The sequence below is a fragment of the Nothobranchius furzeri genome, chromosome 9 (assembly GCF_043380555.1).
Source record: "Nothobranchius furzeri strain GRZ-AD chromosome 9, NfurGRZ-RIMD1, whole genome shotgun sequence".
Lineage (NCBI taxonomy): Eukaryota > Metazoa > Chordata > Actinopteri > Cyprinodontiformes > Nothobranchiidae > Nothobranchius > Nothobranchius furzeri.
In genome coordinates, this window is record NC_091749.1 from 41383369 (window position 1) to 41410163 (window position 26795).

The 26795-nt window shown below is 40.7% G+C and overlaps 1 protein-coding gene across 4 annotated transcripts; it reads right to left on the bottom strand.

Annotated features, from left to right (window-relative positions):
* On the bottom strand, positions 1–26203 carry phka2 (phosphorylase kinase, alpha 2 (liver)). Of its 4 annotated transcripts, XM_015953510.3 has the most exons (32): positions 25915–26203; positions 21374–21532; positions 21161–21208; positions 16457–16625; positions 16279–16361; positions 15779–15859; positions 14549–14647; positions 14331–14477; positions 14159–14212; positions 13881–14003; positions 12528–12623; positions 12207–12314; positions 11967–12045; positions 11633–11767; positions 11450–11559; positions 11223–11367; positions 10924–11002; positions 10693–10835; positions 10440–10613; positions 10086–10198; positions 9873–10009; positions 9351–9513; positions 9161–9240; positions 9001–9079; positions 8790–8919; positions 8622–8723; positions 4250–4368; positions 3628–3651; positions 3180–3233; positions 1323–1556; positions 1045–1245; positions 1–970 (listed from the first exon to the last, which is right to left on the bottom strand). In XM_015953510.3, exons 1-32 carry the CDS (start codon positions 25990–25992, stop codon positions 797–799), a joined length of 3720 nt encoding a protein of 1239 aa, XP_015808996.3. In that variant the 5' UTR covers positions 25993–26203; the 3' UTR covers positions 1–796. The 4 variants fall into 4 exon arrangements, with proteins under 4 accessions (XP_015808996.3, XP_015808997.3, XP_015808998.3 ...); XM_015953511.3 differs by lacking the exon at positions 3628–3651; XM_015953512.3 differs by lacking the exon at positions 3180–3233.
* Between the last annotated feature and the right edge of the window lie 592 nt (positions 26204–26795).

A 26795-nucleotide genomic window follows, 5' to 3' on the forward strand; every position in this document is an offset into this window, starting at 1 on the left:
TGTTACAATCATACCACTGAACCTGATATTTCGCCCTTTATCGGGAGAGAAACGTTTCGTTACTGACATCGCTTGAATACTACTGTAACCAGTATGAACTCATAGCAGGGATACACTTAATTTCACATCAAACAAATTAACTAAGCCCATTTTAGTGAGCTGAGGTAATGGTGAACAGACAGGTGAGCTGCAAAACCACAATGTGACACTCAAATACACACATACTGATAAATTAGCATTAGAAAGAAGAAAAACACACACACACAAACATCTTCACATCAAAATAACTGTCTCTAATTTATCTTCTAATTTTTAGGTCATTCAAAATAGTAAATGAACACATTATTATTGTTTTAAGTGCAAATACAACATTTTTTAATGGTTAGTAGTGCACAGGCAAATCAATGTGAAGACTGATGGCATCAGTAGCATTTTAAATTAAATGATAAAAATCTAAATAAATTACCAGCCAATAAAATATATTATCTAAAAGCACAGAGCTGTGCTCATGTCTTTAGACATTTTCGTTTAAATTATGTTTGATCTAAGTTAATATAAGCACACATTTGAACAGCAGCCTAACAAAGACTACATAAACTTGTTTAAAGTCATTTCCAGCAGCTGTCAGAGCCGTGATATTGCAACAGTGCATGCGAGCTAAAGTTTTTTGGAAGAGTAAATATTTACGAGCACCACATGAGCTAAAAACCAGAAGCTTTGTTCGCCTTCAGCCAGCGGATCTCTTGGGAATCTCAGGTGTTTTTCAGTCGGTTGGTGGCAGCACCTGTCAGCTTATTCACTGCATCAGGCAACTGGAATTGGGAAGGAAGTCTTGGACATACGTGATTGCTGCCTTGGAGAGATAAGTCATGGTGCCATAGCTGCCACTCGGGGCGCTGTCGTAGAAAAAGTTGCAAATTCCTGTTGCCGGGTCCTTCTGGAGGAAATAATCAGTGGCGCTGAAGGATTTCTGAAGATCAGATGGAATAAACTTAAATGACGGTGTTCAAGCAAAGAATGCCATCTGTGTAAGAGTAAGGGTACCTGGTCGTTAAGGAAAAAGTCATTGGCCAAATGTAATATGCGATCCACATGAATGATCCCACCAATGTTATCCACATCCACGTCAGCCACTAGGCCCAGAACCATCAAAGTCTCCACCAACAGCTGCCGGTACTCCGGCTGAGGGACGTGGTTCAGCACCGACTCCACCTGCACTGCAAACTTGATCTCTCCTGCTGTCATCTACACAGGAAACAGAATCAAACCCACGTCTATGCTCACATGCACACAAAGGTCCACATTTAGCAGCAACAGGTCACCTCTCTTGTTGTGGAAGAGGGTAAAACATATCCGTCAATAGACAGGCCGTGGCACTTCTGCAGGATCTTCCAGACCTTCTGGTAGAAGCCCATCGGGACTCTGTTGATAGCCCCGTCCAGCCTTCGCCTCCTCAACCACTGTCCCTGTCTCTCCTCCCAGTGGAAATGCCCATGTCCTGGACTGTCTCCCACTGGGGACAGCAATCCACTGGGGGTGGAGGGGCTGCTGCAACACTGTGGTGAGTAAACAAGGTGCCCATTAAACTTGCAACAAGTAAAAGCCTCTTTAACCTACAACACTGAGCTGATGCCAGAGCTTGTGTTCTAATCCTGATAAAAATGCAGTTACCCGCTGCATCACAGGTCTGTGAGCAGCTGAGATTGTGTAGTGAAAAGATTAGTAGTAAAAGATCCTACTCTCCATGCAGTGATTCATGCTAAACAAAACACTGTTACACAGTAAAGGACAAGGGTGGAATTATTGCATATTTCATTCTTTACTTGGCGTTAAAAACATTCAACTCATGTTTGTGTGTGTGTGTGTGTGTGTGTGTGTGTGTGTGTGTGTGTGTGTGTGTGTGTGTGTGTGTGTGTGTGTGTGTGTGTGTGTGTGTGCAAACTGCGTAATTTACAGTCAAAGGGAAACAAAAGACTCCCTTTTTTAACTTTAGGGTTTTACAGGAAATGATCTAAGTGATCTGGTATTTTTTAGTGATACTAATTTAAACTGTTCTCCTCTTCACAACAGTGCTTTAGTTCACCGATGTTTGCAGGCAAATCTTAGACAGATGTTCTCACATTTGTCTATAAAATAGTTTCGTCTACAGATGGGTTCAATGTCAGCTCAACTGACTGCATGAAGCCCAAATCATCAACCCACCACCACTGTGCTGATAACTGGTATGAGCTGTGTGCCGCATTATGGGTACAGATCTCTACTTTGGTCTCATCTGTCCAAAGGACATGGATACAGAAGTCTTCTGCTTAGTAAATCCAAGCTGCTGCTATGCGCTCTCTAGAAGAGGTGTTTTCCTGGAAACTCTTTCAAACAAGCTGTACCTGTTTGGCCTTAGTTTTTTTTCTGTCATGAACTTTAACCTTTAGCTCATGGAGGCATGCAGAGTATTGGAATGAAACCTGTTATTTATTAATTAATTTATTTATTACCATTTTTGAGCTCTAACTTCAGGGGTTAAACTGGGACATCTGCTCCTAACAAGACTAGTTAAGTCTTTCTCTCTGCAGAATTGAAGACAATAAAAAGGTTGTACGTATACAGGTGGTCTCATTGATAAGCATCAGGTAATCTTGTGCGTTTGATCGGCAGCACCTGTCTGCTGTTTCTTCATAAATCCAATGGAAAAGCGTTTGGTTTTCACACACAGCTTTCACGTTTTGGATTTGTTTTTATTTTAAAATTGTTACATGAGTTTTTTGTACACCTGAGATTATATTTTAATAATTTTATAACCTGATAAAGAAAAACCTAAAATTGAAAGAGGGTGACTGTGGCTTGTGTCTTCTCAGATTACAACTTTTCTTTAATAGAAGTTTGTATAAAACTCCAGACTAACAACACAAGCTAAAACCAACTGTGACAACAAAACAAAGACTTCTAAAAGTCTAAAACTGAGTGTTATATAAATCTTTTTACAATAATTCTTGGCAACAGCACCAAAACAACTATGCCACCCTTAACCGTTGATATGGAAAAATCACAAAGTGTCAAAATAAACCATGAAATCTGATTTAAAATGTGTCAGGCATGATTTTGTTGACTGCATGCTTCATTCTGACCACAACCTCCCCCAAAACAAACAAAGCAAGATGAAAAGAAGCTGAGATGAAATGGTTTACCGTGGAGCGAGGGGAGGTTACATTGCTACTCAAGGAAAGACCGCCACTGAAGATCTACACACGGGACACGGACAGAGCACATGTTGACATGGCTTACATACAGCAGAAGACTTTTACATAGCTGGTGAACAGCAAGAGCCTCTGTACATGAACGCTGCTACAACAAAGCAGGTGAATCAAGGTCTGGGTTGGTTAAAGAGCTGGTAAGTTTGCAGACAAGTTATTTCATTTGTAACGCTCCTTTGGAAAAAAAGAATGAATGTAATCAATGAAGTGAGACATGGAATAGTTGCTAAACGTGTTGTCTTGATAATGTGATGAAGAGAGAGCCCCCAGCTATAGAGGAGGGTGCTGCAGTACATGACATGTTAACAGCAGATAGGTAGTCTGATTGTTTAGATCAAAGTTAGAAACAGTCGCATGCTAAATATGATCAAAGCCAACCCACACTGCCAGGTCGAGAGCCATCCAGCTGCAATTGAACAGAAAAACAATGTCAAGGTGGGTGGGTGGGTAGGTAGGTAGGTAGGTAGGTAGGTAGGTAGGTAGGTAGGTAGATATAGATAGATAGATAGATAGATAGATAGATAGATGGATGGATGGATGGATGGATGGATGGATGGATGGATGGATGGATGGATAGATAGATAGATAGATAGATAGATGGATGGATGGATGGATGGATGGATGGATGGATGGATGGATGGATGGATGGATGGATGGATGGATGGATGGATGGATGGATAGATAGATAGATAGATAGATAGATAGATAGATAGATAGATAGATAGATAGATAGATAGATAGATAGATAGATAGATAGATAGATAGATAGATAGATAGATGGATGGATGGATGGATGGATGGATGGATGGATGGATGGATGGATGGATGGATGGATGGATGGATGGATGGATGGATGGATGGATGGATGGATGGATAGATAGATAGATAGATAGATAGATAGATAGATAGATAGATAGATAGATAGATAGATAGATAGATAGATAGATAGATAGATAGATAGATAGATAGATAGATAGATAGATAGATAGATAGATAGATCCCACCTGTTTGATCTCACTCTTTAACCTGTGTATTCCTGTGCGTTCTGTCTTGGTGGCCCCAGTGTGCCCCAGTTCATGGATAGAGATAGCTGGACTGGTGGCGGTGGACTGGATTGGTCTCACTGATGGACACAAACAACAAACAAAAGGCTTAAAGCTGTTATAACAAATCTGTAACACTCACCCTTACACTGAGGTATCTTTTCTGAGACACTTTGCCAGAACCGGAAACCTGCGTCGCCAGAGGCAACAAGATACTGCTAAACACCAGTCACCATTTTCTAGCTCCAAACATCTTTTGTTTTCCATGACTTCAAATGGTGTGTTTCTTTTTGGGACTCTGGAAGTTTGTCCTAAAGTTGAAGTGGTTACAGCCGGCTGAGTGGAGGACCCAGAAACGTGCAGAAGTGTGGCGAGACCAACAAAGGAGGGTCCAATGGTTGCTTTCGGTCTGAAACGTGCTACTGGTGGAGGTTTTTAGACAAATGTGTAGGGTTGTATATCGTTGCTTTTAAGCTTAATATATTACCTTTACTTATGACCAATAAGCTGGGATATTCTACATAAATATAGAGTATCACTCTGATTGGTCTTTGAATGTTTAATCAGAAGATTCTAGGATTCTTTGCTTTTCATGAGACATGAGAAGTTTAATGAGAAATTAATGAGAAATTAAAATCAATAGTACAATATAATATAACAAAGAAACATTTGCAGGTTTACAAGCAAACACACAACTTACACAATGCTAAGAATGGGCGCGGGCAGAAGCATAAGCTTATAAGCCCAGCCCCCCAAACCCTTTGAACTTAAACAAAATTTTAGAATAGCGTACCGATTCCATAATTTTTACATCCTGTTTGAAATGTATGGGAATATATTCAAATCCCCATTATAGCTTCATAAAAAAAAAAAAAAGACCTTTAATGTTTTATGCATTTTTTCATTGACTTGATTCATAATATTTAATCACATTTGATTTAAACATACCCTTAAACTTTACCATTGTTGAACAATCTTTTTGCTCCTGGTCTAATTTATTCCACACATCAACCCCAACACAAGAAATACAAAGTTGTTTCATTTTAGTTCTTACTTTAGGCTTTCTAAACATTTTATACCCTCTGAGATCATAAACACTCTCTCTGATCTGGAACAGATCCTGAATTTGTTTTGGCATCAAATTATACATCACTTTATACATAAACTGTGCAGTTCTTAATGTAACTAATTCTCTTAGCTTTAATACTTTTAAATGAATAAAAAGTAAATGTGTATGCTCTCTACAAGCTGCTTTATTTACAAGTCGGATTGCTCTCTTTTGAATTATAAACAAAGGCTTTAAGTGGGTTTCGTAGGTATTTCCCCACACTTCAACACAATACATGAAATAAGGCAGAAATAAGGAACAATACAAAAGATATAAAGCTTTTTCATCTAAAAATTCTTTAACTTTATAGAGAACTGCTAATGATTTCGATAACTTTGCTTTAATTGAGTCAATATGCGGTTTCCAACTTAACTTTTTTTCTATGGTTACGCCAAGAAATTTTATTTCATTCGCTCTTTCAATTTCTGTATTATTTATTTTGAGATTTGTATCCACTGTAATTGCTCTGTTAGTAAATATGATAAATTTTGTTTTATTTAAATTTAAAGTTAATTTATTTAAGTTAAACCAACACTTTAATGCATTTAATTCTTTCTCAACCTTGTCCATTAATGTTATTAAATCTTTCCCAAAACTTAGAACATTAGTATCATCTGCAAATAGTATGAAATGCAATGTTTTAGAAACTAAACATATGTCATTAATATAAAGAATAAACAACAAGGGACCCAACACTGACCCCTGTGGGATACCGGTGGTCACTGTCAGTAGCTGTGAATCAGTGTTGTTAATGTGGACATATTGGAGTCTGTTCTCTAAATAACTCTTAATCCAGTCATAGGCCACACCCCTGATGCCATATCTACACAATTTTTTTATTAATAAGTCATGATTAACAGTATCAAAAGCTTTGGTCAGGTCTAAGAAGACCCCAACAGCATATTGTTTGTTGTCAATTGCATCAGATATTTTCTCCACTAGATCAACAATTGCCAGAGAAGTTGTCCGATCACGTCTAAAACCATATTGCTGTTCAGAAAGAATATCATGATGCTCAATAAAGTCATACAATCTTTTATGAAATATTGTTTCTAGTATTTTGGAGAACTGAGATAAAATAGAAATTGGTCTATAATTAGAAAAGTCATGTTTGTCTCCAGCCTTATAGATAGGGATCAAACACACTTCGTATCAATTCAGACAGTCAGATTTATAAAAGGTAAGAAATTTATTTTCTAAACAATTAAAAACATGACAACTAGGACACTTTATATGATGAATGAATCTAGGTGGATGGAGTGTGAGGTGTGGTGATGATTAAATGGTGTGTGTTTATCAGAACCTCGTATCTAGAAGAAACTGAGTTCTGGGCGTTAAAAGAATTTGGTCTGCATTAAACTATGAAGTTGGTTCTCATCAAAACGGCATCAGACGCAATCTTGCTGTGTCTACCTCACTTTTCAGAGACCCTCTTTGCAGATCCGGAGGTCAGGGAGGTCGGATGACCTCTGGGCACCGAGGTTCTGTAGACTAACCGCAGCACCGACACTCCAGTCCAGAGATGTCGCCAGGCACACGGGTTGGAACTAGTTTGCGTCTAGAGCAGCTGTTTCTGAATAGCTGAAGGAACAAGTTGCTGTGTCACTGCAGGCAGCTTTTAGCTTGTCGAAAGGTGCTCTAGGTTAAAGAGGTTTTGCTTCAGATGGCCGGTCCGAAGCTTTCTCAAGAACTCACGAGAACTAGAACTGACTCAAGGTGAGGTGAGCTCTGTTTTAATGATGGTCATATTTTGATTTTCTAACAAATCAGAATTTGACATGTAAAAAGGATTTTTACCAACAAACCTCAGAATACACGCCTCGCGTCAGATACAGGATTGGTGATTGGTGGAACAGAAAGCAATGTGTCATGATATTAGCTTAACCTTGTCATCGTCACGTGTCTGAATGTGTGAGCTGTCAGAAGATAGTGATTCACTTGTTAAATCTAAAATTACTGATCATACCATAATAATATTCATTTCAACCACAGTAATTTAAGCACAGATTAATCAAAACACTATTCATATAACATTTGTTCATTCAACCATATTATTATTTAATGATTATTTAACTTATGAGTTGTAAAAGTTCTTCTTTTGTCCTGTGAAGCAAGCAGATAGATAAGGCTTGGCAGAGAGGAACCTTGAGTAGGGAACATGATGTTGACAATCAGAGTGTAAACACGCGGTGGCGAATCTTTCCTGCAGCTTGGAAGATTAAGAGACGCAGAGAAGCAGATTCATGTCTGTAGATGAGCAGTCACTGAAAGGCCAAACTGTAGATGAAAACTGACCATTCCTGGATGCTACACCTTTTGTTTTAATTTCCAAAATGGACCTCTTGACGTGTGCTGTCATGCGCCCAAGTCCCCGTCCCTGACTGAACGGCAAAAAGACGGCACGTCCCCACTGTTAGTATGGTTAATACCCGCAGCGTTGTAGGCTGCACAAATGAACGAAATAAAGACAGCAGAGTCAAACTTTACAGGTTTCCAGATGACTTTCCAGTTTCTCATTGAACGAGCCCTCTCAAAAGTTCAATAAGAACGATGGAAGAATTACGTCATGTGGTCAAATTTGGATACTGAAGTCCATTTTCATGAACAAAAAGTTACTCCCACTCTCATTCAGTGAGACTCAAGGCTGTATGCTGTTGCCACGTTTGACTCATCATTCACTTCACACATACATTTAACTGTAATATCAAGTTGCTGGTAATGTAAAAAGTACATTGAGGTGTTTTTAGAGCCAACTATTTGTTTCTAAATCACCAATAGCATTGTTAGCTCAACGTTAGCTCAACGTTAGCCTCTAGCCTTCTTTACCCAACATTTGAGTAAGACAAAAAAGTTGTTGTGGTTTCTTAGGGGTATAGAAATAACGTCACTGGAATATCCTTGAGATATTTGGGTTGTATTATTATTTTAGAATTAACCTTTTGTGTCCCATCTTGTTCTCCTTATTTTTCACCTTATCTCTGTCAAGTTATGTCTCCTCCTCTTAACTAGTGCAGCTTTGAACCACTTAACTCATCCTCATTTATTTTCCCTTTTTTCTTCCTTGTATCTCATCTCCCTTTTAGCTCATCATCAGTCTAAAACTAGCACAATCATAAAGTATTTCAAGTACCGCTAGAGCTGTCAGCGTATTTCACTTTGGAGCAGCTGACATTCATAGACTCATGCTACAAGCCAGGCTGATAACAGAAGGATTAAATCACTTACTGCTTCTCTCAACCCCAAACTCTTTGCCACTTAGGATGTGATGTAGCAGGTTCTTCATGTCAAATGGGCTCAGGCTCATTAAGCTCTCCGATGCCTCCTCACCTACAAAGAAAACACTCTTTAGTTAGTTTCCTCTGTCTAGTTCCTCTAGTTGTGTGCGTTTCCTACCGGAGCAGTGCAGGCTCCGAGCCAGCTCTGTGGCCATCACTTGCATGATGAGTCCTATCCTGAGCCGGAGCATGTCTCCAAACAGAGCAGGCTGGGAGCGCACGTACATGGCTAGATAAACCATGATTTCCTTAATAGCAAACACAGACAGGTCACAGCAGGAAGAGCAGTGTCTGAGAGACGAGACGAGTTCAAACGTTTACATCTCTACCTGAGTGAGAACAGCTATGCTGATATCCTGGCCACTGGCTTCATATATTAGCGTGTTTAACTCCTCTGGAGGAAGAGGCCTGAAAACAAAAACAAGTAAAACAGAAAGTTTGGAAAAAAATAAATGAATAAACAGATCTTGTGCCATGAAAACTCCATACATTGTGATCACTCTTTCTCTTGGCTCAGGAGGCAGGCCCACAGTCAGCTGCTTGTGATGAGAAATCAGATCCGTACAGGCCTGAGATGGAGACAAAAATATGGATGGCAATTTTGAATTTTTCTATCATAAAATACAAAATATTCATGAGCTCAAGCCTCTCTTGTCATAAAAAGACTAAAACTACTGACCTCAGCAAGGACCTCCACTCTCTTGCGTAATATTCCAGAGATGTATCTGATGAGGCCCCATTCTTTACAGGCTCCAGCTTGTATGTACAGCTCCTCCAGAAGCGCATTCACAGTGACTCCACCCTGTCCATGACCGGACAGCTCCACCACCCAATCAGCTCCTCTGTTCATTAGAGCAGCACCACAGGACAGGAAGTTAGAAAATAGGCGATAGGTTTAGTTATTAATGTGTTCGTTTGACGCATGGACGTAATTTTCACTTTAGAAGTGGGGGGGACATGGGGGTGGGGGTGGGGGGTATCTTTACAGTATGTTCTAATGGGAAACAGGCTTCAACACAAACGGTTGTTTTCTGCTTGGTCCTAAAGCTCAACCAGTGTCAATTTAATATAAAGTAATATTGTTTTTGGATGGTAAAAAGCGCAGGGGTCAAAACTTGACTTTGGAAAAAGTGGGGGGGACATGTCCCCCCTGTCCCCCCCCCCCCAAAATTACGTCCATGGTTTGACGGTTTCATCATACTTCAGAATGTATAAAATGTAGAGGATGTCGGCCTGGTCCTGCAGAGTGGGACACTCCTTCAGCTGCTCTACCAGAGCTGCAAAGTCTGTGTTGCCCTGAGGGTCTCGTGGCAGGTGCAGGTCTGAAACACTCAGGTGCTGGAGAGGAGAGGGAACCGAAGACCCAATGAGAACAGTGATGTCAGCTGCTGGTGTGACGTTCTGCTGCCTTTACCTTCGGCTGCTGCTTCACATTCGGAGAAGAAGGAGGCTGAAGAGCCTCAAGAAGGTTTAGAGATTTACGGTGCTTGTTCATGACCGGAGTCGCCGGTAGATACATGGAGGTCTCTGAAACACACATGATGAGATCAAATGTCAGATTTTGTTCCTACGTAGGATTTGATTTGCTGGATTTTTTGACTAAACTGAACAATTTTATTTAAATCTATTTTCCACACAACTTTTTTTCTCTATTTTGTTTTTTAAATTCTAAAATAAAACAACTAAATCCCAGGAAGCACGTATTAAAAATGCTTTTAAGGTTCTCTTTATGCACTTTTGGGCAAATGTTACATTTTTAATAACTCACTGGGTATTCTCAAGCCCTGAACCTGAGCCATGAAAGACAGAATGTCTCTCGTGGTGTGTTCAGGGCTGAAGACGTGGTGTTGTCCCCTCTGGATAGGAGGAAGATGACCCTTGGTGGTAGTGGTGCTGTGGAGGAGCTGTGTGAGGTACTGGTCAAACACATCCTTAGAGCCTTCTGTTGAAAAACGGAAAAGCTCTACCATTACTCCCAATTCAAATGTTGTTTCAACAAACACAGATTACAATTTACTCACTGTCTGGGAGAACAGAGTCGTCATCTTCTTCATCATCTTCTTCCACATCCTCAAATAAGCTGTCATCACTGTCTTTATCCAGAAAGGTGAGGCGGGTGTGGAAGGAGGTGGTCTGAACACTAGAGAGGTCTGACATCTGCACCCTGTGTTATCAGACCCAAAATGTACACACACTGAAATAGGACAGACATTTAAAACATGGATTATCTTATTCTAGGGAGGAACACTTACCTGGCTCCAGCAAAATAGCCATCCTGTAGTTTCCTGAGTGTCGACACGATACACGGGTCAACCGCCTCTCCATCTTCAACTGAACATTAAACAGAAACAAATGTTTGAAGCGCAGAGACAAAAATCTCACAAATAACAGTATGAACTACTAAATAATTAACACTTTTTGATGACAGTGAGTTCTGAGTATGGTCTCATTTTTGAGGCCATTCTCCACTTTCTACAAGAAAATCTAATGTTTACTATATTTTTAAAAGTGTCCAAAATAATTCTGGTTTTGGATGCGTTCCTGTCTGTACCCAGCATGCTGCGTGTGATGGGAAAAGTCAGTGTTGGTCGTCCTGTCATCCTCCAGCAGGAGGAGAGATAGGCCAGCTCTGTTCGTAACATCTCCACAATCATCTGATTGTCCAGGGCCAGATAGAAATGATGCTGATCCAGAAACTGAACAAAGGACAAAGTCAACATGTTACTTCGGAGTTTCTCTTCCTTTTCATTTTTGCTGAGGTGCGTGTGGGTGTTTTACCTGAGGAGTGAAAATGTAGGATCGATTTCTGATCTCGTAGAATTTGGACGTTCCCAGAACTCCGATGTGTCTGTAAGGCCTCCCACTCAGATTCAGTTTTTTACACTTTCCTGTAACAGCAGCACTGGGTGTTACTCCTGTTTTATGAACACAGACGCAATGTGATGAAAAGGTTTTGGGTACCTAGTCTAACGTAGATGTGGCTCAGGATGCGGGCGGGCATGACCCGGATGGGCAGAACTTCTGACACCGTTTGTACCACGATCCCAAGATCTTTTAAAAACTCCTGGATCTCCTTCGACTCTGCTAGAACACAAACTGACAAACAAATAAAGATGAATAAGCTTCATCCTTAAACGTGCCATCTATCCCTCCTAACAACCCATCACCATTAAGAACAGCAAGTTGGCTACGTCAGAGTCTGGGGTGATTATAATTCTAACCTGGCTGAAAAATGTAGATTTTAGACAAAGCTGTTAAAAAACTGCTGTTTTTTTTTTTCACACTAATCACCGACCTTGTACCACAACATCTGGTTTGAAGTGTGTGGAGAATCTCCTGTTGAGAGGATCGATCTCTCCTGTTGCTAAAAACCCCTAAAACAGGATTAAAGGAAAAGAGCAAATATGTTTGGAGCATCTATACATTAATAAACTCAGTTTCATCTGTCCTGCAGCAGCTTTTGTTGCATTTTGTTGCATTTTTTAAATTAACTGGAAACACTCGCCCAGTTTTGCAGTGTGTCTACTGTCCCTACCTCAGCCAGAAGACAGCCTAAAATGTAGAGTGACTGTCCCCACATGTGTGGAAGCTGTCCCATGGCCACTCTGTCCACTGTGTGAGGATTGATGTACTCCTCTTCAACCTGTAGGAGGAACATTTCTTTTAAAATCACATATAAATATAGTCTGATCTTTGTGTCACATGCCTGCAGATCTTATTACTTCCAAACAGGAAGAACTCAATAAAAACATGTCTTTCTCCAAATTAGTCTCGTATTACTCTCCTTGTCTTCTTACATGAGTTTCAATGGCCGTTATTATGTTGTAAACAATATTGTGAGCAGTAGGGAGGTTACCTTGTCAAGAGGCACAGCATAAAGTTCAGGCAACAGTTTAATGCCGTTCTTTCCTCTGATCAAAATACCTTCCAGAGCCTCACGGTACTCCTGCACCTGTACAAAGAAACCAGTTATGTATCAACACTGCAACACCATAAATCATTACCAACGAATGCATTACTGTTGGGCTGCAGCAAAGATGAGATACACAGATGAAGAAATCACCAGAGAAGTGAAGGAGTTAGTTCTCACATTAAATACACCATAGGCTCTCTGACAGTTTAATGTGTTAAAAACAAACAAATGAATGAAAACATATCTAGTTGTTTATAGAAAAGTTTCTGTTAAAGCACATTTGTTGTTTTTTTTTTTTACACATCCGGCTAGTTATGGCCTAAAATCAATATCACAATATATCAAGGAGTTCACCTCGATAACGATAAATGTACAATAACTACTTGTATGTAGAACAAAAGCTGTCCAATAGATGGGGCTGTCACTTGTTGAGTCATGATGTCATGTGACTCAAGGTGTTTGTTAAAGAGACAAGAATGATGCCAACCTACACACATCTTTTCATTTGTTTTATTATCGAATGTTTTGTGATGGGAACAACAGTGTTGGTGAGAGTCGGAAATTTTGATTATGATACATTTTCAATTTATTTTTAAAATGCTTGACCCAGCTTGACTCTCACTTTTTAAAGGGTTGTATTGAGCGTTAACCCACCAAATGGTTCCCGAGCGCAGCCACTGCTGCAGCTTACCGCTCATCACAGGGATGGGTCATATGCATAGATGTAATTTCACCAGTGTGTGATGACTAATGGGACTTTAACTTCAATAAAAAAAGATCTATGCACCTTCAGTGTATTGATTTTATTTTATGGTGCTTTTTTATAGATGATTATTTGATTTTTGGGTAAACTTTTACAATACGGGTATTTTTATTAATGTTACATTGTACATTATTAAGCAATAATAATAAACTATTAAATAAAGTATTTGCAACTGCTTAATATTAATGCTAATATTAAGCAGTGCATTACTAAGTAGACACACACCCTGGCCCTTTGTCCTAATCTTAAGGACACTTAATAGTTAACAACTTCAGGAATGTTATTAAAGGATCCTTTGTTTATTAATGCTTTATAATGCACTAAGTAAAGGACCCTTATTGTTAAGTGGTGCCAGTTTTTGTTATTATTATCAGTGTGGACTCATTTTGACAAGAATTTATTTCACCCAAAACTGCCTCAACAATTTTAAAGAAAGTACTTTTTTTTTTACTTTCCAGTAGAATAAAAATGGGAACTATATAAAGATAAAGTTTAGTAGTGTCCCAGCTACATTGTGTGTTCGGTTTCAGTACCTGCACGTGATCTCCAGCAAAGATCCCATCGAGGATGAGGTAAGTCCAGAACACGGGCCACTCACACTCGATGTTCTCAAACAGCTTGAGCTCTGCAGGATCATAGTGGAGTCGAGAAGGGTCCTAGAAACACAATCCAAGAGTCTTGAACTTTTCTGCTCAAATACTACAGCACTCGCCACAACAAGAAAAAAATCTAAACAACATATGTATCCTCCCTGAGTACTTCTACTTTTTTATCACATCGTATAGATTTCTAACATGCAGGAAAACGACACCTCTTTAGGGCAGTGATATCCATCCCTGATGAAGCGACAACAGCCGTAGCGACCCTGAAATTATACAGAAAAGTGTCAGTCTGCTGTTAAAGGACAAAACATGCATTAAAGTCCTAAAACATGTTCTGTTTTCTGTGCAGAGCTGCCAAAGTTCCTTGTGCTTAGACTTTACCTGAAGCTTGCTTATGATTTCTGACTTAGTGATAGCCACCAGCTCAGCATCCTCCACAGCAAAGGCTGGGAAAGAGATGACAGACAGAAGACCAGCATCTATCTCCTTGGAAGTTGAGGCTCTTGGTAACATGGAGCAAAGGATGGCCTGAAGGAAAACACTTAATCGTGAAGAGCAGATGATGCGGATGCTGCGATGGGTGAGGGTAAATACGGTACCTGACAGTGTTCCACTTCATCGGGTAAAACATGGATGACTGACTTTGGTCCTCCTTGAACCCCAAACAGATCCAGTTCATCGATGGCCTCCAGAGCTGCCTGCAAACATCAAAGCAGTACAGGACATCCAGACCATAGACCCTTTTACTGTTTGTAAACAATATGACGTCAGCGAGAATGCGCGCACAGCTTGGCAACAGAGAATGGCGTTGTGTCGGGCTTTATCAAGCTATGCTGCGGGGTTATCACTGGCAAATCTTGAATGTTATATTATTAAACTCACTTTAACGAATGGCAACAGACTCCCGGATCCCTGTGGCATTACGGACTGGGTGGAAGATGTGTGTACGTGCCCAGATATCCAGTGGCCCGATATATATACGTTTTTAGTGGAGAGGCCCAGTAAGTACACACGTGAGAAGCTACGGGCATACAAATCGTTACATGCATACAACTATGTTGTCTGTGGCCACGTACAGAAAGTAAAATATCACGACATAGACTGAGTTTTGCGTCTTGAAGGCAGAAGTCCTTCCTAGCCAAAGACAAGGACACAAGACTGCTATGTACGAGGCTTGGGTCATAGTAAACAAACCAGAGAACTACGTACCTGCATGCAGGGTGAGTATAGCATAGGTTTCTTTTTTTAGCGTGCTCAGAGTACAATCGTGTTAATTTTTAGAGAAATACAGTTCATACTAATATGCAGTGGGAAAATACAGAAGAATTAGAATGAAATGTTAATTTCATTTGCAAACCAGCAAACGCAACTTACTTTATTTAATAGAACACACGTTAACCAGCTTTCTGGTGTAATCTTAGTACATAATTACCTTACCTGATATAAAATGGGCGCTACAAACTCGAGCATTTCGGATCGTGTTTTCAGTCCAGTTTTCATTGATTCCTTTTGATGGCCTGCAGCCACAGACGCCTCCGATTTTGTTGAAATGGATGCGCTCCCTTCGGAATTCCGTAAAGTTTCAGTCCATTGCTTGAAGAGAAGCGATTCTGGCATCCATACACGCAACAACCCGACATTTTTATGTGCTCAGAACTTCAAAATAAAGGGTTTAAAACGCTGTTTTAGTATCGAGTGTGAATGAGGAAGCCTTCACTCTCGTTGCCAGGCTGCGCGTGCAACTTTTGATGACGTAGGTAGTAAAAGGGTCTATTGGTCGGGTTATTATGAACACTGACAGTAACAAAAGGAATCAGCGGCAGATTTACCTTGGCCATTCCTACAGAGCTGCCATTAAGCTCAGGGATGCCCTGGTTGGTCTTGTCACCTCGCTCCCACATCCCATAATCCTGCATGAGTGAAAAGCAAATAACATCATATCTTCTGCAACATTTCCAATCTTTCTAATACTGTCAGGTTCATCATGCATAATTTAGACTGAAGCAGCAGAAACGACACGAGTCACACTTTTATATCCCACATGTTCTCACTCCTATCAAAACAATCTTTCATTAAACTTCATTTTAACAACCTCAAGACTGCAGTGCTTCATAAGATGATACAAGGTAAGCAGTAGCTGCAACAGGCTGTGTCATGGTTGAAGCATGGTCACAGCATTTAGGTTTAGTGTGAGGTTTAATGAGCTACAAATATAAATGTAAACATTTACAGGTTTTATTTGTGCTTGTTCAGCTGGCATCTAACATTTGTGAGCAGCAATCCACCACTTTTAATTCTTCACAATGTTCTAACTGAAATTAATACTCACTGCCACTTTGTAGGAGGCTTCTAAGTAGAAAACCAAGTTTTGGATAAAAGCCACTTCATCGAGGTTTGAGATAATGTGGAGACCTGAGTTACAACACGCAAATAATTAAATAACCAGTTAGTGGTGCATAGAAAAGTCCGTAAAACAACTAGACCATCACTCTGCATCATTACTTCACCTGAGGCTGTCATCTGTGCCAACATCAGCAGGTAAATGGAGGTAGCATCCACCTGCAGGTGGCCCCACTGGTCGTCCCTGACCACCGTAGCGCAGGTGGCAGTGTTATATTTGGCATGCAAGCAATCCTTTGTACTCTGGGTGTGTTTGAACTTCTCCACCTTATCCACCTGAAAACATGGGACAAAAACAGCGCTCTTGCCTCAGGTATCTAAAAAAATCACAACATGCAGCAAAAGTTATGTAATATTAGTGTTTTATTGCAATAGTGTTTCTGATGGATGAATTATTTATTTATACATGAACAAATCATCAAAACCCATTATTCAATTGCAAACTGAAGAAAGTACAAAACCAAATACAACTATTTATATCTTTCATCTGATTAATCAGCTTATCAAATAACAGGTCCTGATTTAGAAGCTGAAGCCACATGATTGTATCTGGTCTAAATGATCTGAGGGCTTTTAAACTATTTTAAAGAGGACATGCTACACAAAACTCACCATTAGCATATTTTTGTGCTGCCGTGCGGGTCTTTACTGCCTCTATAAACACTTCAAACGTGAGAAAAGCTGTCCATCCGTTTTCTGTCAGTGTATGGCTTTAGGAATGATGTGCCTAAAACGATCTGTTTAAAAAAGTTCCCATTTGTGACATCACAATTAGACATTAGAATAGAACCACCTCTTATGTGCAAGAGCGAGCTGCTGCTGGAGGAGCAGCGGCTCTATTCCGAGCCCCTCCCTGATATTTGAAGCTGCTCATCTTATAGAGCTCCAGACGTCACGTGACTCTCAGAGAGTAGACGCCATGTTGGCAGGCAACAAAGGTAAACAAAATGAATGGGATCGGCTTGGATTTTACTTCGTCAGGGTTTACTTCACACTTTAAAACCGAAGAAATTGTTTTATTTAGTCAGAAATTAAATAGACTAAACCTCTCCGACCCTTACCGTGCCCCTGGGATACTTTTTAAAAACGCCAGAAGCTGTCGGAGCGGACTTCTTACCGGACCTGGCCAGGGAACGCCTTAGGATTCCCCCGGAGGAGCTGGCCCAGGTGGCTGGGGAGAGGGAAGTCTGGGCCTCTCAACGCTACTGACCCCGTAACCCGACTCCGGATAAGCGGATGAAAATGGATGGATGGATGGACAAATAACAGATTTACACGTAAGTAGTTTAAATAGAGTGCTGTGCTGTTTGAATGTATAAACTGAACACCAAGAGAAATCACTAGTTTGATTTTTTTCCGTGAATAAAATAAATATGTCAGGCAGGAGCGTCTCAGGATCTGTCTGAGATCTGTCTCGGTGAGACAGATAATAGCAATCCAAAGTGCTTTTTATGTGTGATCTGACAATTGATCAACCATTGCTTAAAAATGAAATACAGCTTAGCCGGTTAATTACTGTGATCATAAAACACGTAAACGGCAGCACGCAGAAATCACGAGGCAACGTTTTACGTGATGTTTACTTGTTACTATGAGTAATAAGACAGAAAAAAACACGTCAAAATAAGTTTAGGAAGCCCACTAAGAATCGTAATAAAAGCATTTAAAATAAATACCATACACAGTTGAGGAAACGTTGGTTTAAGTACCTGATATGAAGCGGTCGCTGCATAAGCGAAAACCTTTACTCTCGGGATCCCACAGTTTCATTTTAGCCCGGTCACTAGCGCGTTTTATTACAATGATCCAATGTTTGCGGCACTCCGGATCTTGGGGAATCCTGTAGATGGCTCATTCCTTACGTCGTCTGTGTCTGTTCTGCATCCTGGGGCACAACAGGAATCTACCATATTTCCCGTTTGATTGAGTTTTCTGACAATAATAAATAGTCCAGCTGCTGGCTTCTGCATGCCAAGATGGCACCATTTCAATTTGAACTGTTGCATGCCGGGAGAAGTGACGCCAACTCCCGGAGCTCTATAGCAGTGAGGGATGGGTGGGCGTGACCAACTTCAGCTTGTTCTCTTAAAGTGACAGAGCCCTGAAACGGCTCATTGTGGAAGGTACTGAAACCCTCAAGAATAAATCTGCTGAAACTGCTTTATGTGAAAGGAATTTTATGCAAAGTACTTTCTACAAATGTTTGTTGTTTATCTAGACTATAGAACTATTAGAACTTTAGAAAATATGTCATAATATAGCCCCTTAAAGGTTTGGGTCACTCATTTAATCGATACATTTGCAGTGATCCCTAGTAAGAATGAATGCCTTGTAAGTAGTGCTCAGAGGGAAAAAAAAAAAGGTCAGACGCATTTGTTTCAGGAAGTACAAGTCAGCTGGTGGAGAAAGTAGCTTCAGGCAGCAGGATTTTCAGTCTTATTTCCTGATATTTGGACATCTCTCTTCTGATTGGCTAACAGCAACTCAACTCTACCACTGACTGTTTGCTTTGCAACGTTGATCTTTTATCTCCATACATAACACAGGTCTGAAGGAGTTCTGCTGTGTGGTGGAGTTGCTAATGCTAACAGTTAGCTCCAATGGTTGAGATGTTCTTTGCTGTTTCCTGGACGCTAAAACAACAACAGCCTTTCCCGTCATGAGCCAAGATGGGTGAGTCCATGAATGTTAGTTACAGTGTGATGTAGATCTGTCAGGCTTTTCCAATTCTAGAGGTTCACCATCTATTTTCTATCAGAAGCTAATGCATGGGATAGGTGTAGGAGACCATTTCATCTTCAGCCTGCATGAAAAACTCAGGATGACCATTAGATTCAGAAATAGTAATCAAAAATGTTTTTTTCTGTGAACCACACATTTAAACATCTTTTTGACCTTTGATGTGTGACATGTTCATGAAGCAAAACAACCATTACAATATGAACTATTTCATTATAGATATTTTTTGTTTTGTTCTTGACACCACCTGTGTCACCTGAACTTAACGCTTTTCTGCAGACTGTTTAGAGGCACCTGGTTGTGGGGGTTGTATGAACTAGTCAACTAGTCGACTTCACTGCTCTGTAGTGAATTTTTATGCCTGTCATCGACTAGTCGCTGTCACGTGATAATGACTGACAAGATGCAGTCCTCGGAAAAGACAGCAGATGATGAACCCCTGCGCATTGGGAGGCGACGCTCTGGTATCTGACACCCGCCGTAAAACGGACATTTAACCAAATTGTGACGTTTACCCTCTTGCAATTTAACCTTCCCCTCAACCCCCATCCTAACCTTAACCAGCTTGCACATGCAAAGCTCTGATTGTTGACGCGCTCCAGACATCTGCGTCCTGAGCACGGCCACAGTAACATTATCAAATCAGGTGTCGCCACCTCAAAAACAAATTTAACACGCGATCGTTCATGTTGGCTCATTTCCTTTTATGTTTTCTGTCTTTTATTTGTGTCTGATGCTTTTCGCTGCTGTGGATCGGGGCGCATCACCTGTTTTGTCCTCGGTGACGCACCGATCATTGATGCGGCCAGCGAGCAGCGAGCACTCCGCTGTTTTTGTGATGGGTAGTAGTGATGTGTCGGTCGCGAACGAACCGGCTCTAAGAGCCGGCTCTTTGAAGTGAACGACGGGAGCCGGCTCGTCATTGGGAGCTGTCCCCTCCCCCAACCCCCCCCCCCCCTTTTGCTTTGGTGAAAGCCACAGGTGATTGGTCAAGATGTGTAACTGTGTGTCCAGACTGTCCACACACCGAGCAGTAGGGGTGGGGAAGAGGGAGGATAAGACTCAGACACACAGCAGAGCACATGCGGGCGGAGGGAGACCAGAGGGAATGAGGAGGAGGAAAATGGCGAGAGAGAGAGAGAGAGAGAGAGAGAGAGAGAGAGAGAGAGAGAGAGAGAGAGAGAGAGAGAGGAGAGTGTGACGAAGACGGTGAGAAAATGAGCGCCAGCAGTCGGAAAGTGGAGATTTCTGTAAGTGTTCAGTTATTAAATCCATAGAAATGATAAATATTTGATATATAGCATTTTTTAAATTTAGTAAATCATTTTACACATAGTTTTGCATTATTTTGATTATAAATGTACTCTACGCAACTGAAAATCTGAGGAGCCACTTGGGAGCCGAAAGAGCCGGCTCTTTTTGGTGAGCTGAGCCGAAAGAACCGGGTCTCTAAAAAGAGCCGGAATTCCCATCACTAATGGGTAGATCTTTTAGAACTGCAGTTCAAAGGTAACTCATAAGGTGAATATATATGAACCCAGGTAGCAGTTTCTCTTTAGGATTGAGAGGAGATGCAGGAAGATAATAAACAGGCAGGACAGAAAAATAGTCAAATAAAAACAAGTTAGTTTTTGTACCTGGTGGTTGCAACAAACAGACACCATTGAAGGTAATCAGAAGTGAGGAACAGAAAATGAAATAATTATTTTAATGTTTAGAGCAGCAGGAACTCTGAGAGGCTGCAGGCGCATAAGGGAGTTTGCGGCCGCTGCGCCGGGGAGGGGGGAGGGCTGAAGCAGAGTAGTATATATGCAGAAACTACCGTTGTCGAAAGAGAACCAACCGACCCCCACCCCCACCCCCGCACGCGCACCGCTTCAGGTGTATGACGTCATCAACGACTAGTCAAAGTCGACTCGATTGTCATTACTTGACCGTCGACTTAAAAAAAATTTAAGTCATGCAGCCCCTACCTGGTTGTGATGTTCACACAAAACAATTTAAACCACCGGAACACAGACTTGTACAGACGTTACATCATCACAATATTACATGTATCTGAGAGAACACACCTGTCTCATCATGCACTGCAGAAGCCCCTGCATCAGCTTCACCACACTCTAATAAAAAAAACAAAGCATCATTAGTTGACAGCAAAATTTCAACAATTCTGAATATTTTAAACTCCAGTGAATTATTACTGTATGTTTTTCTCATATAGATCTGGTTGAATGTTTAACCACTCAGGTGTATAATCTATCCCTCCCTATCTGTCACAAACACACCTGCTCCAATTCGTAGGACTTGGCCTTGTCTTCATCACGGTCTGCATTCTTGCGGTAAGCCATGCCCAGCCCCCACACAGCCAAGATACTGTACACATTATCCCTCACCCAGGCATCCTTCTTCTGGATGCTCGCCGGGAGGAGTCCTGTCACTGGGTTCTGCCAGAAGAAACACAAAACGTTACCGTAAACACGACTCCACAGGTACACAAATCCTCAGTGAAGCCCCTACTGAACACAATCTGTTAAAGTAGGAACCAGCTTAATAAAGCCAACACAAAACGTTTACATGTACACACCATACGAAAGAAACAACAAACCCATCAAAGAAACAAATAAAACAAAGTAAAAATAAATGGATCAGACTAATTCTTGGTTATGTCATCAATACATTAACACTAACACTAAGGGTACAAAACAGCAAACAATAACAGGTTTTCTCTGTTATTTATAACAAATTTTGCCTTTTCACAGTTTCTAATGATCATGTTATCTTATTTTAAGGTTTTTACTTTACTTGATCAAGTTATTGACTTATTTATCTGCAGACACTTCAAAACAACACATAGATCGTTACTCACGTCTGAGTTCAGATTATTAAAATCTACTTGCAACTCATCAGTTTCTCTCCAAATACAATAAATAAGACAAAAACCTGATTCTGTGTTAATCTTTATAGTTAAAAATTCAGTACTATGCAGTCACTTTGACTATAGACACATTGAGACAGATTAACTTTAAAAATAAAGATCATTTTATTTCTATTAAAGCAAATAAAATGGACTTTGTTGAAGGGTAATAATCATGGACGTAATTTTCACTTTAGAAGTGGGGGGACGGGGGGGGGGGGGGTATCTTTACATTACCGTAAATCCTCTAATATTAGCCTGTATTTAATTAACTGCCGGGTATCATATTTTGGCCGGTGTCAGAGTCGGCGAAGGTGAATAATGGCCGGGTTTTTTTTTGTGGCCGGGTGGAATGTGGTAACAAGCAAGTACGGGGGGGCGGTTGTGTCATCCGTCTCACTTTTGATTTGCCAGTGATAGACCGCGAGGGTAACTTTAACCGTGCGGAGACGAAGAGGAGGCGAAAATTTGATATCAAGTTCAAAGAGAACGTGCTGATTATGCTGCAGAACACTCTGGGGAGCAGTAGCAGGGGTTGTATGAACTAGTCACTAGTCGACTTCACCGCTCTATAGTGACTTGTTATGCCTGTCATCGACTAGTCGCTGTCACGTGATAATGACCGGCAAGATGCAGTCCACGGAAAAGACAGCAGGTGACAAGCTCTTGCGCGTCGGGAGGCAACGAGATGTGCCACAGCGTCGGTACTGACACCCGCCATAAAACGGACATTTAACCAAATTGTGACGTTTACCCTCTTGCAATTTAACCTTCCCCTCACCCCCATCCTAACCTTAACCAGCTTGCGCATGCAAAGCTCTGATTGTTGACGCGCTCCAGACATCTGCGTCCTGAGCCACAGTAACGTTATCAAATCAGGTGTCGCCACCTCAAAAACTAATTTAAAACCCGATCGTTAATGTCGGCTCATTTCCTTTTATGTTTTCTGTCTTTTATTCTTGTATTTGTGCCTGATGCGTTTCGCTGCTGTGGATCAGGGCGCATCACTTGTTTTGTCCTCGGTGACGAACCTAACTGATGTGGCCGGCGAGCAGTGCGCATTCCGCTGTTTCTGCGGTCGGTAGATCTTTTAGAACTGCAGTTGAAAGGTAACTCATAAGGTGAATATATATGAACCCAGGTAGCAGTTTCTCTTTAGGATTGAGAGGAGATGCAGGAAGATAATAAACAGGCAGGACAGAAAAATAGGGTTAGGGTTAGGGTTTGGCTGAAGCAGAAACTACCGTTGTTAAAAGAAATGTGTTTAACTTTGAAAATGTGGGCGCAATTTTAATTGTCAAAAACTCCAGCGAACCATTAGTTCATTTTGCTCAAATAGAATTAGAGGCCTGCCTCTAATTCTGGTCCTCCTTCCAATAAAGACCTGGAGCTTGATGAGCTTGAGTCAAATACAGGCCCGGGCCTGTATTAGAGGATTTACGGTAAGTTCCAATGGGAAACAGGCTTCAACACAAACGGTTGTTTTCTGCTTGGTCCTAGAGCTCAACCAATGTCAATTTAATATAGTGTAATATTGTTTTTGGATGGTGAAAAGTGCAGGAGTCAAAACTTGACTTTGGAAAAAGTGGGGGGGACATGTCCCCCCGACCCGACCTCCCCCCCCCACCACCACCACCACCACCACCACCCCCCCCACACACACACACACACACACACACACACACAAAATTAAGTCCATGGTAATAATACACTAGTGAACACAAAGAAATTCGAATTTTTGTTGGAAAAACTGTGACTCCATTTCCGTTTCATTCATTTATAATCCTACACCCTGGCATTTACTGTAACTGTGTGCTGTGCCTGGAAAGTTGGCACTGTTTTCACCAGCTGTGGACTGTCACAGTCATAAATGCGCACAGTTGCTGGCAACATAAAAGTGAACTCAAGAGTTGAAAGATAAGGGTGCACCGCTTTCCAGGCCTAAGCTTATTCCAGGAGGTGAACTTTGCTCAGACGTTGTTGATTTCTCAGCTGCTGCTCCAGTCGCACTTTACCCTGCTGAGGCTACAAAAACATCTGTATATCTATAATAAGTATGCAGAAACAAAAACAAAACATTTGATCACAACAACAAACAAAAACCAGACAGTCTGAATGATCTACACAAAAAGGAAAGATAACAGCAACTCCATACAATCAAATTGAATGATTAGTTCAGTGTAGATGTTGATGTTTTTATCACGTTTTATATATTTGCTCAGCTTATTTTTTATAATTTAATTCAATTAAATAAAATATTAATAAAATTACATATTGTAGTTTTTATTTCACTTTAAGTTATTTCTATAACAAAACCGTGTCCAACCTGGATGTTTTTTTTCCCAGAACTGCACTGCTCTGGGTGGCTGCATGTTGGAGTAGCTCTGTTGACTATATGTAAGTTTTGCCTTTTCTTGGACATTTTTTCTTCTAGTTTCTCAAGAAAAACTGTATTTTTTTGGACACTTTACTTTTCTGTTTCTGGTGCTGTGAAGCTTGGAGGATTTTTACTGCTTTTTTTTAGCTTTTTTCACTTTTTGAGCATTTGTTTTGATGTGCAACCATGGCAACAAGCTGGTTTACAATCGGGAGCAGCTGATTAACATTGGAAAGGCTGAAATAATACCTCAACTGAAGCCACAAATCCCAAATGAGCTAAAACGCAAGAAGCGTGGGTGCAGAGCGGGAGCAAAACGGATACAGAGAAAGAGGAAATTCAACCCATCTCTTCCATTGATCATAATGGGCAATGTGAGATCACTGGCCAACAAGATGGAGGAACTCCAAGCCCTTTCAAGGACTCAGCCAGAGTTTCGGCAGTTTCTGAACCACTGGAGGAGATAATGCAAAGAAGGATTCTCCAGAGAATCAAGAAAATGATGGACAACCCTGAGCATTCTCTTCACAAGACTGTCTGACAACGGAAGTGTGTCTTCAGTCAGAGGCTTCTTCAGTTTCGCTGCAACACTGACCGCTACTGGAGATCCTTCCTGCCAACAGCCATTGTAATATACAATAACTCTTTGATGACTTGATTATTATTATTATTCTGAGCTACTACAGCAATCAATTTCCCTCTGGGATTAATAAAGTATTTTTGAATTGAATTGAATTGAATTGAAATAAACTGAATTGGTCGATCAGTAAAAGTCCAAAGAAAACACGCTCCATCTACCAGTAACATTTCATGTGATGCTAAACTGCTCTAGCTCAACATCATTATCTGTCTGGCTATACATTTCATTCACAGGAAAAAAATACAGAAGTGTGCCCCGTCTTCCAACAATTTTAAGAACGATTTTCATGAGTATACCAAATCCTTACAGACCATGACTATTGCCCTAGAGCCCAAACTTTCTTTTCTGCTTTGTGCACCTTTTCCCTGGACTGGACTGATTTGTACTTCACACAATTGTTTCAATGAACTTGTTCCACTGCATGTACTTAGGTTTTCATTTAACCCTTAAATTATATTCACATGTTCATTTGTTTATTACTTTTGATTAAATATAGTTTAAAATTAAAAAACATTAAATAAACTGCTCTAGCTCGAAAGAACACACTGATTTATATTCAATTTATTTTCTTTAATGAATTTATTTATTAATCTGTGGGAAGTGGTTCCAATTAGCCCTTTAATCAGGTGCAACTTAAACAGTATTATGCAACATGGGAATCCAGAATCCAGCAGTTATACAGTAGTTATAAAACTAAAACAAACCAATTATTACTTATAAATGGGAATGGGCATATGCGTGTTTTTACAAAGAATTAAAGCTTGGATTTATGTTCAGATCAAGAACATGTTAAAGTTAGATTTGCTATTTACTTTCTTTTCCAAAGTAAAAGGCTGTAGTGATGCAGATGCATCGGGACAGACAGCTCACTGAGCTGCTGTCTGACTGGACCCACCTGGTGACAGAGGATGGTCTCCTGGACCAGTCTGGCATATCCGTCCAGCCTCACTCCTGAATTACTGCGGCTCCTCATCCTCACGACTCGCTAACAAGAAGGAAGTCCACCGCCTTAAAGCTCGAACACTTGTTGAGGACGGCTCTGTGATAAAAGCAACAGTTAAATTTAGCTTCACCCCTAAGCTAACTTTCTACCCATCCTTTCTGTCCGGTTGAGCCTGCTTGACCTCCGCAGAGGTTGCTCAAGCTGCTAAAGCTCGCTAGCAGAGGAACATCCGGATGCTTTTAGACGGTAAAAGCCCCGCTTGGTGTTACATTTACAGCCTTTAAGTGTAAACACGGAGTCAGCAGTCTCGGTTGTGGAGTCCGAGTGAAATGTCACGGCTTGTGGATGGCGGCGCGTCACTCAGGCGACGTATGTGCGTCCCTGTACATCCATTCTGTACATCATGTTCTTGCTGTTCCATACACGAACGAGAGGGGGCGCCAGACATCCGTGTCCTTCAAATCCTGAAGTTTTAAAGAAGTAGTTTAATATTTACTTTATGGCGTCTGTTTAGCTGTTGTTTTACAGAGAGAGCAATTAAGATGTTTTGGTGATGTTTTATGTTGTATCTTTTTGCCATGCAATGTTCACTCTTGTCGCTGTTTTATTAAGGCTCAAAACTACTTCCTAAAGGGAAATTAAATGTTGTTGTCACTCATATTATTCAAAAGTAAATCATATTTGTCAATGAGTTGTTGTAGATGCTGCTAGCTGCTGGTAGGAAGGATCTTAGCAGTTTTTCACAGTGTCTGAATAAGCCTCCTGTTGTATAATGTGTATTTTCTCCTTTGAAATGTTATTGAATATCCTCATTTTTAATCCTGTTGTCTGTA